The sequence below is a fragment of the Penaeus chinensis genome, chromosome 32, assembly GCF_019202785.1.
Source record: "Penaeus chinensis breed Huanghai No. 1 chromosome 32, ASM1920278v2, whole genome shotgun sequence".
Taxonomy (NCBI): domain Eukaryota; kingdom Metazoa; phylum Arthropoda; class Malacostraca; order Decapoda; family Penaeidae; genus Penaeus; species Penaeus chinensis.
In genome coordinates this window covers 14,427,331-14,437,270 of record NC_061850.1, presented here as the reverse complement: position 1 = coordinate 14,437,270, position 9,940 = coordinate 14,427,331, and the positions used below count along the sequence as shown (strand labels likewise).

Here is a 9,940-nt window from a genome sequence, read left to right as displayed (position 1 = left end):
CAACCATCGTTTGCTTGAAACTCCTGAATCCCTTGCCTGATGGAGAAGGATGGATTAGGCATGCAGCCAAACAAAACAATAGTTTTGTCTTGCAGACTATAACATTTAGACATGAAAACTATTTTTTTAATTCTTAGTATTATGTAAATGCAAAATTACTAAAATGTGTATTAATGCATTTGCTGACTTAACAATCTTAAGTTTGGAACATTACAGTAAGGTCTTGCATTTGGCACTGCATCACAATATGAGCTCAAATGAAGCTAGCAATCTTATTACCTCATAATCAAATTTGACAAAGTCTCTCTCTCTCCATCATATACCAATGACGTCACAGAAAAAAATGCACACTGACAACATCTAAATTCTTAAAATGATGAGGAGTAACAGAGTAAATGTCCAAATGCAAAGAAAAGGAAAGAGGTAGGTGAGAGTGGTGATTAGAAACTATCTTAAGAGATAATTTTCTCTTTCTCCATAACTAAACTTTACAAATTTAGAGACACTTTATTCACTCATGATTAATATATAGAAAATAGAGGTTTTCTAGTATCAGTAATTATTCTGACAATTTGGCATATGGTGATCTTTTTTGGTACCAATTACTTGCCACATGCCAGGCTTTACTGTAGAAAAGAAAACAGTTACAAAAAGAAAATGTTGATTAACTTACAGCCTGAAAAGTTCCACCATACATGAGGTCATAGGGAGGTCTGAAGAGCTCTTCTAATGTTTTCATTTTCTGCTTTTTACGTCCAGCAAAAGCCCCACTGCTTGTGGATGCCCCTGCACTTCCTTCTCCTCCATCTTCACTAGTGCCGGCCAACAGCTCTGCTTCCTGACGTTCTAATAACACCATTTTTTTTTTTTAAGACATTTATAAGATATAAGTTCCTTTGTGTAAAATTAATGTAATGGCAAAGGTTCACCTAACCTTACTAAAATAACTGTCTTCTTGATACCATAGTTAACATGTTTAAGTAAAAAAAAATAAGCCAACAATGACTCACTTGTTTCAGCTTCAAAATCTCTAAACTTATCAAAAACTGATCTTGCTACTCTTCGTCGGCCTCTGAAGCTGTAGGCAATTTCATCTGGTCCTTCCACTAATATTTCTTGTTTTTGAGGAATGGGAGCTCGAACCTCATCTTCACCCTATATTGACAAAAATTGTGAATAATCATATCATCATTGTCATTAGTACTACAGGCCAAACTTCATTAGTCAAGAAAGCTTATGACAAAGCCACATATTAGAGAATAGCATACTTTCCACACAAGTGTAAAACAGGGACAAGGCATCTAAAATATATGTAATAAAAGGTAATGAAGCAGCATCAGTTACTACAAGTTAGCTTTGATAAATTTTAACAATTTGAGGCAGTAGTACTGGCCATAGTTGGCCAAGGAGCAGTTACACAAACAAATCACTGTCCTAAACCATCAAAGCTGACACAACAGTGAATATTAGAGTAATCAGGTTAAATCTAATTATCATATTATATATCATTGTTATTATTGTCACCATTAATTTTCATTCAAGTTTCTAAAATCTAGAGCACTTCAAAATGACATTTTTGAATAAGCAATAAGTAATCATAACATATGATTAATTTCTTTGTCCCCTTTACATAATTAAAAAAAAACAAAAAAAACATGAATAAGACTAAATGTTGACTGAAGGAATACATACATCTATGACTGGCACTGCTCCACTGGCACTAGCACCAGTACTGGCACTAGCACCAGTACTGGCACTAGCACCAGTACTGGCACTAGCAGATTCCGTGGCACCATGGACCCCTTCCATATGCATGTTGACTGCCATCTCCAAGTTGTTTCCACACGCTTCCAAGAGGCTTCCAGCAAGTGACTTATTGGCTCCTTCAAAGTAATAGAATAGTAAAAGGAAATGTGAAACAGGGGAATGGAGGAGAAAACACATTTCCTTTTAGATATTATTCTATGGAAATAAAAAACAAGGGAGAAGTCACTGAAATGCTATTTTATGACATCAATTTTGAAATAAATAAAAAGCAATCATATCTTTAAATTCATCACGAGGTTACTGAAAACATTAAAGACAAAGAAAGCTAACAAACAATACACATTAGTCAAAGAAATTCCTGTAGCTTTAGATATTTTGCAAAGTTAAGAAGTGTATATGGAAAATTTTGTGGCAAAAGCAAGAACCGCAAGTGTAGTACAGATGACAAGGATGGCACTGCTCTGACTATTTACCACTAATCAAAAAGCACTCATGAATCTCCTTCTGTAAATTACCAGCTACAAAAATAAACGAAAGACTAAAGGCAAGAGGAAAAGAAATGACGGCAAATTCTAGGTTCATCAACAAAGGTAATACTAACTGAAATGAATGCACTACATACATCCAGAAATATCATAGGCTTATTATATAGTGTTCATAAATTTTGGGAGTTATAAAACTAAGGGGACCCTACTGGTTGCAGTGTAATCCATTAAATTATTATCAAGCTAATTACCCCATAATTAATGCTGTTTTTATATTTGTCTAAATACTTATGTATTTACCAGTCTAAAATATTTTTTCCTAACTTTTTTACATCTGCACAATAGTTATGTAACCTCACCGCATGCTGATCGTCACTTGCAAGGCAAATCTACCAGTATTTTTGACTACTTTTGTTCTTTCAACCCTTGCTGTGAACTGAACTGAGTGTGATGCCCCATGTTAACCCCTACAATCCAAAAATACGTGACCATGTCATGAAAAAAATTGGCTTGAGGGGCAGGTGATTTGAACATACCGGCATAGGAAAATTTGCCTGTGGGGCAGGGTGACACAAACTTGTCATCATGAGTGTCTTCGCTGAAGGCAGGGGTGATGGGAAAGACTTGCCATGAGTGCACAAATTAGACTCATTTGGCATTTAGGAAGGGGCTTTTGCATTACTTCCATCAATAAACAGGTGTGGAAAGTAATCTCCATGAGCCATGACTGGAATAGCACGAGCTCCAGGGAGGACATTATTTCCATGCTAAGGATCCTATTCCTGCTGACTGGTGTGCAGGTTGCATTACAAAAAATTTATTAGGATTATTTTTAAATGACACAAATAACAAAATGTTACTTACGGTTATTATTAGTGCAATGAGTTATAAACTACTTTGAGAAATGGTATGGAGTCTGTGCAAAGAAAACAGTATATTATCATCTGGATAAAGCCAATCAAATGACAAATATAAACATTGGTAAATGGCAAAAAAGATAAAAACGTTTATGCCGAAAAAGACAAAATAACATTGCCAAGGGGAGGCATGGAATCTTGTCATGAGTGTTTGTTTGTGCCTGGCTACAAGTGGCACACTCAGCAGACTGTTCACTCATGTAAATCTAATGGCCGTATTTTGGGCCACATGACAGCAGTGAAGCATCTGGATCCAAAGGGTTAGACATGACTACAGATTTGCCTTCTTTTTACCAAATTTTGGATAAAATACCAAACAATACATTATTTGAGTGACTACCATGCCCTAATTGCAACAAGTGAAGATTTGATTTAAAAAGGCAAGACTTCCGGTATGATAAATTAAGATAAGCTAACTACCACAGCGGAAGAGGGGTGTGTCAGGGCTTGCTCTGGTATGAAAACATCCTAGAGGAAGGGGGCTGGAGGCTTGCCCCAAGTAGTAATATTATTTTAATAATAAATAATGTAAGATTTGGTGACAGATTTTGTTTTTGTTTTACTTCAGTCAAATTGTGGTTATTTATTGTCCTCCTAAAACACCCTGTATGCAAGGAATAGCCAGGGTTACTATCTATTGGGAGTTCAGTTATTTGACTATACATCAGCAAGATTGCTAGACTAGAACAGGGTAATTCTTTACAGTACGGAGACTAAGCCTCCAACTCCACATCACAAAATTTATTCTACAATCTTAGCTGCCATGACTGGGTGTGCCCTTCAAAGCAGTGCCCAAAAAGATGCCTCCAACATCCCCTTGGGAAACATTGTCTTCACCTCGGTATGCACGGCAAGAAAGAGCTGAAACTTGAGAGCATTGACTGAACTTGGGCAGTGAGAAGTGCTTTCTGTGATCTTTTCCCTTTATTTGTGGTATTCCCATTCGTGTCAGCATATTATTTCTTGTACTGACAACTACAATTTTTTGTCCTGTATAATAATATCATCATTAATTTGCCCTAGCTTAGTTCATCTGTACCATAAAGCTTAACAAAAGAACAGTACCACTGTTCATGTCTAGCAATTTTGCTGACAGTGCAATGGCACCAAACTGCATGCAAAGTAGGGTAATGCCCCAGGAGAAAAGGGTCCAGGGGCTTGCCCCTAGCATGGAAATAAAGTACTGTCATAGGGGAAGTAGAGAAATGACGGCTGGAAATCTTGCCCCCAATAGGGAAGTACCTCAGAGGAAGGTCTGGGGGCTTACCCCTTGTAGAGTTTGAGTGTCTTCTCCCCCTTCAAGCCCCTAGTTCCCTGCGGGTCCCCCAGGACTGAAGGACGTAAAGGAAAATAAAAACACAAAAACAGGTATGACTGTCTTAGATTTACCACAACAACTTAACTCTCTCATTTACACATCATTTTACAAATCAAAGATGTTAATCTATAGTTGATAAACATTAAAAATAACCTTTAGGCCAATCATAAGCAAGAAAAATCTATTGTTGCTCACTGTTTGAGGCATTGTGAATTTCAACAACTCCAGACAATATAGAGCTAGTTCTTGTATTCTGAAGGTGTGTGACTGCTTTATTGGCTCCAGGATGAGATGTGCACTCATGATACAGAATATTCAATAATTAGGAACCAGCCCAAGCTCTATCCAGCCAGAATATGTGTCAGGGGAGTTTGTTGATCTTTCCACTTGAGCACAATGTGGTACAGAGGTAACAATAACTGATATGCACAAAGTATTCTATGTGAATTAATAAACTAACAAAATCACATAATTTTGTATGCTCTATGTCTCCCCCACAAACAAAGGCCCTAAAATCTGATTTCTCATGAATTCCCTACTGCTGCATTCCGAAGTACTCATCCAACAAGTTGGACAAGATGTTCTGACTGCTTGGAACCCCTACATTGGCATCCTAGACAAGCTGTCCATCTTGCTCTCCTTCGCAGTTGGATGAGCAGGATCAGATGACTTCACAATAGCGTTTGTATATAAATAATGAGAGTTGCAGGTAACCGTAAGATATTGATGGGTAATTTTATGGTCCTTTACTGTTGTTGTTGAAAGGACTTTGTGTTTGCGAGTTGCAGGAAATATACATATGGATCAGAAGAATTACAAAACCTTTGAAGTGTATAAAATAAAGATACCAGTATGATAAAATAATGAAAGTTTACTTTCGAGCTGGTTGCACTGTGGGCAATGAAGGCCTTGTAGATTCTGAAAGCTGCCTCATTGTACTGCTGGTTCTGACAAGCTATTTGGACGAGCAAGACATGGAGTTTTGAACACAGCATAAGCCTGCTTTATGGGCCGGAGGAGTGAGGCTGCTAACTTGGAAAGTAGTTTGCACAGAAACTCAAGATCAGATTTGTTGTAATCTTATCAACATACATGACAAAGATTATCTGTGACAGTAATGTTATAAAAGGAAAAATTACTGTATTACTGTGGTTTTCCTCATATCTAATATGGGATGATATGTCCAATTTCTATGACACTGTCAAATCAGTGAAGCATGGAAGTGTCTATAATTCTTAGTACTAAGGTTTGACTTGGGTGAATAAGCATCAGCTGCCAATTCGAATGATTCTAGTATCAATAGATTACTTCAAATGTATAGTGAACATAGCACATCTACCGATCAAAAAAAAGTATTTGCAACAAATGATTTTTGTTTTTATATTGTCTCGAGTGGAATTGCCTTGCTCTCCTGTTAACTCAGTATCATTGCTCCGTAGAGTATCCTTTGTCAGCAAGGGCATTGCGTACTATAACCTTCCGAAGGCCTCCCCTCTCTCAGGGGCAGAATATAAACGCCTTTTAAGCAAACACGTCTCAGCATCCATCTCTCCTCCGTTCAACCTCAAGTCCTTTATAAACAGAACAAAACCAAACCCCAAGGGAACTTTATGAATGAGTGCAGGCTTTACGCTCACCTGTGATGCTACAGAACTCGTCTATAAGAGCCCTGTTGGGCCTTGAGGTCCTGTTGGGAGGCATCGCGAAGGATATTTCCGCCCGTGTCCTCTCTCACATAGTGGTCCGAGCCGCCCTTGTTTACCACTGACGCTGGCGGCCTCGCGGGACTCGGCTTCGAATCCCACGGACAGAGCGGTGCGGAGGAGGCTCAGACCTCTTGGGGAAGCTGCAAAGGGCCGATAAAGATATATTCTTTTTAGCTCTACTATCACCTTTGTATTCTGTGAAACAACAGAAACGAATCGTAATTGTAGCGGCTTTTTGATAAGATATAGTCCGAGGATTACGTTTTGTGTCGCGAGACGAATAAATGGATAGGTAATATATGCACAAGAAAATTTTTTCTTTTTGCAGTCATAAGATATCATAATAGAAGGAGAGCAATTAAAAAAAAAAATCAAAATATCGTGGAAAACGAAAAAGGAGTTTGACCTCTCCTTAACACCCTAACGATTTTCATGACGACTACAGACGTATGTTCAAAGACAAATACACGGTTCCCTTTCCTGTTCTAATATGTAGTAATGCATTAAAGAAAATAATCTCAAGTACACAATCATTAACCTAACTGTTGTTGTTGCTACTACTGGTAATGATGACTGTGATGATCATTATCATTGTCATGGTGGGATATTATGAAAATTTTTACTAACTTTATGAAATGGAAAACCACCATAATACCAAAAACAATAATAATTATAACAGTACCATAATACAAATGCTACTGGTACTGTATTACTACTACTATCACGACTACTACTACTACTAAAAAATAAATATGCAGCTCAGTAATAATAATTATTATAATGATAATGATAATGATGATTTCAGAAATAAAAATAGGAATGATAATTATGATAGTGATGATAATGATGATGAAGATGATGATAATAAAAAAATAGTATTAATAACAACAATAGTAATAATGATAATATTAACAACAACAACAATAATAATGATGATAATGATAAAAAGATAATAATCATCATCATCATCATAATCATAAAATAATCATATTAGTGATGATAACTATAATGGTGATAGTAATAATAATAATAATGATTAATAATAATAATGATAATAATAATAATGATAATATAATAAACATAAAAATAAAAATAATGGTAATAGCAACAGAATAATAATAATAATGATAATGATAATAATAATAATAATAACAATAATCTAATGATAATAATAATGTGAATGATAATAATAATAATAATAATGATAATAATAATAATAATAATAATAATAATACTAATGAAAATGATGATAATAATAATAATAATAATAATAATCTAATAATAATAATAATAATGATAATGATAATAATAATAATAATAATAATTATAATAGCAATAATGATAATGATAATAATAATAATGATACTGATGATAATAAAGAAATGAAAAAAATATAACAATGATAGAAATGATAATGATAATGATAATAATAATAATAATAATAATAATAATAATAATAATAATAACAATAATAATAATAACAGTAGTAACAATAACAATATTGATAGTAATGATGATAAAATTGATACAACTACTAATAGTAATTACAGCAAAAACAACAAAAGCAATAATACTAACAATAATAATAATTATTCTAATAATAACAGAAATATTAGTAATAATAATAATAACAATAATAATGACAATGGTAATAATAATAATGATAGTAGTAAAAATATTAATAATAATGATAATAATGATAATAATGATAACAATAATAACTATAGTGATAATAATTATAATATTGATGTTAATAGTAAAAACAACAGCAATAATAATAATAATGATAATAATAATAATAATAATAATAATAGTATTGATAAAAATATACTAGCAACAATAACATCAATAATAATGATAATAACTGATAGCAATGATAATAATAACAACAATGATAATAAAAATGATAAAATGATGTTAGTTAAATAAAAATCATAAAAAAATAATGATAATAATGATACAGATAATGATGAGGATAATAACAATATTGACAATAACAATAATAATAATAATATTGATAATAATAATGATGGTAATAATAACAATAATGATAACAATAATAATAACAATAATAACAATTAACATTAACAACAATAATAATGATTATGATAGTAATAACAAAAAAATGATAAAAACAATTATAACAATAACCTTTTTTTTATATACTGACTATGATAATGATAATAACAATAATGATAATAACAATAATTATAATAATAATAATAATAATAATAAAAGTAATAAAAACTAATAATAATGATAAGATATTAAAAATAATGATGTTAATGGAGATAATGCTAATAATCACAATATCAACAATACTATTAGTAATAATAATAATGATGATAATAATAATGATAATAATGATAATCATAAAAATATTAATAGTGACAACAGTAATGATATCAAAATTAACAATAGTGATAATGATGATGATAATAATAATACCAATAATAATAATGATAATAATACTGATAATAATAAGGATAATAATAAGGATAATAACAATATTAATATAAATAATAATAATGATAATGTTAATGATAATAACAAAATAATAGCAAAAGTAATGAAAATAATAATAATAATAATAATAATAATAATAATAATAATAATAATAAATAGTAATAATAGTAATAATAATAATGATGATGATAATAATAATACTATAATACTAATAAGAGTGATAATAACTGATAACGATAATGATAGTACTGCTACTACTAATTGTATCATTATTTTTAACAATTACGACAATATCAATAACGATAGTAATGATGATAATATTAATGACAATAATAACAATACTACTGCTACTGAAAATAACAATAACGAATAATAACAATGATAAGTAATATAATATTAATAATAATAATGATAATGATAATAACAATAATGACAATATCAATAATATCAATAATGATGATAATGATGATAATAATAATGATGATAACAACATCAATTATGATGATTTTAATAACTATCATTCTAAAAACAATAATAACAATAAAAATGATAATGATAATAATAACAAAAATTATAACAATGGTAACAATAATTGCGAAAACAGTACTAACAATAATAACGATAATGATAAAAATTACAGTAATAATTATATGAAAGATAATAACAATTATGATAATTATAGTCTAAATTATAATGATAATAATATCAATAACTATAATAATAACAAGAATAATAATGATGATAATAACAATATTGATAATAACAACGAGAATGAGGATGAGGATGACGATAATAATAATAAAAATAATAATAACAGTAACAATTATGAGAATAATTGTGATGACAGTAATAATGATAATGATGATGATAATAATAATAATAACTAGATAATAATAAGGGTAATAATAATAATAATGATGATGATACTAATGATAAAAAATAGTGGGGAGGCTAACGCCGACGGGGCCGCATGGCTGCATCCAGCCTTTGCTTCCAGCTACGGGTGTCCCTCATGGCGAGCCTCCAGGCAGGCCCTTTGCCTATCTGTAACTCTTCGCAACAGGACTGGTTGAGCTACCTAAGCCATGATCTCCTAGGTCGTCCCACGGGCCTCCTCCACCCAGAATTGTCTATATAGAGACCTGGTGGGCAGGGTCGTCCACAGGATCATCCACGAGCGTATAGCCTGAGTTGGAAGGTCCCGGATTATGCATGTAACAGGTCCCAAGCCAGTCTCACGGTGAAGTTGAATGAACACACGGCCCTGTCAACTGTACCTCA

General features: G+C 32.2%; 1 protein-coding gene across 2 annotated transcripts in view; it reads right to left on the bottom strand.

The window, feature by feature from the left end:
* The window catches only part of LOC125042647 (UBX domain-containing protein 7-like), an 11,825-nt gene extending 5,400 nt beyond the window's left edge, over positions 1-6,425 (bottom strand). The window contains exons 1-6 of one of the 2 annotated variants that reach the window (XM_047638425.1): positions 6,125-6,425; positions 4,412-4,500; positions 1,693-1,883; positions 1,011-1,155; positions 674-846; positions 1-36 (exon numbers count right to left, since the gene is read on the bottom strand). The exon at positions 1-36 is cut by the window's left edge and continues 111 nt beyond it. In XM_047638425.1, the coding sequence (XP_047494381.1) occupies positions 1-36; positions 674-846; positions 1,011-1,155; positions 1,693-1,827 (489 nt within the window). In that variant the 5' untranslated portion in view covers positions 1,828-1,883; positions 4,412-4,500; positions 6,125-6,425. The remainder of the gene's footprint in view (positions 37-673; positions 847-1,010; positions 1,156-1,692; positions 1,884-4,411; positions 4,501-6,124) is intronic. The other variant, XM_047638424.1, reaches the window with a different exon arrangement.
* Between the last annotated feature and the right edge of the window lie 3,515 nt (positions 6,426-9,940).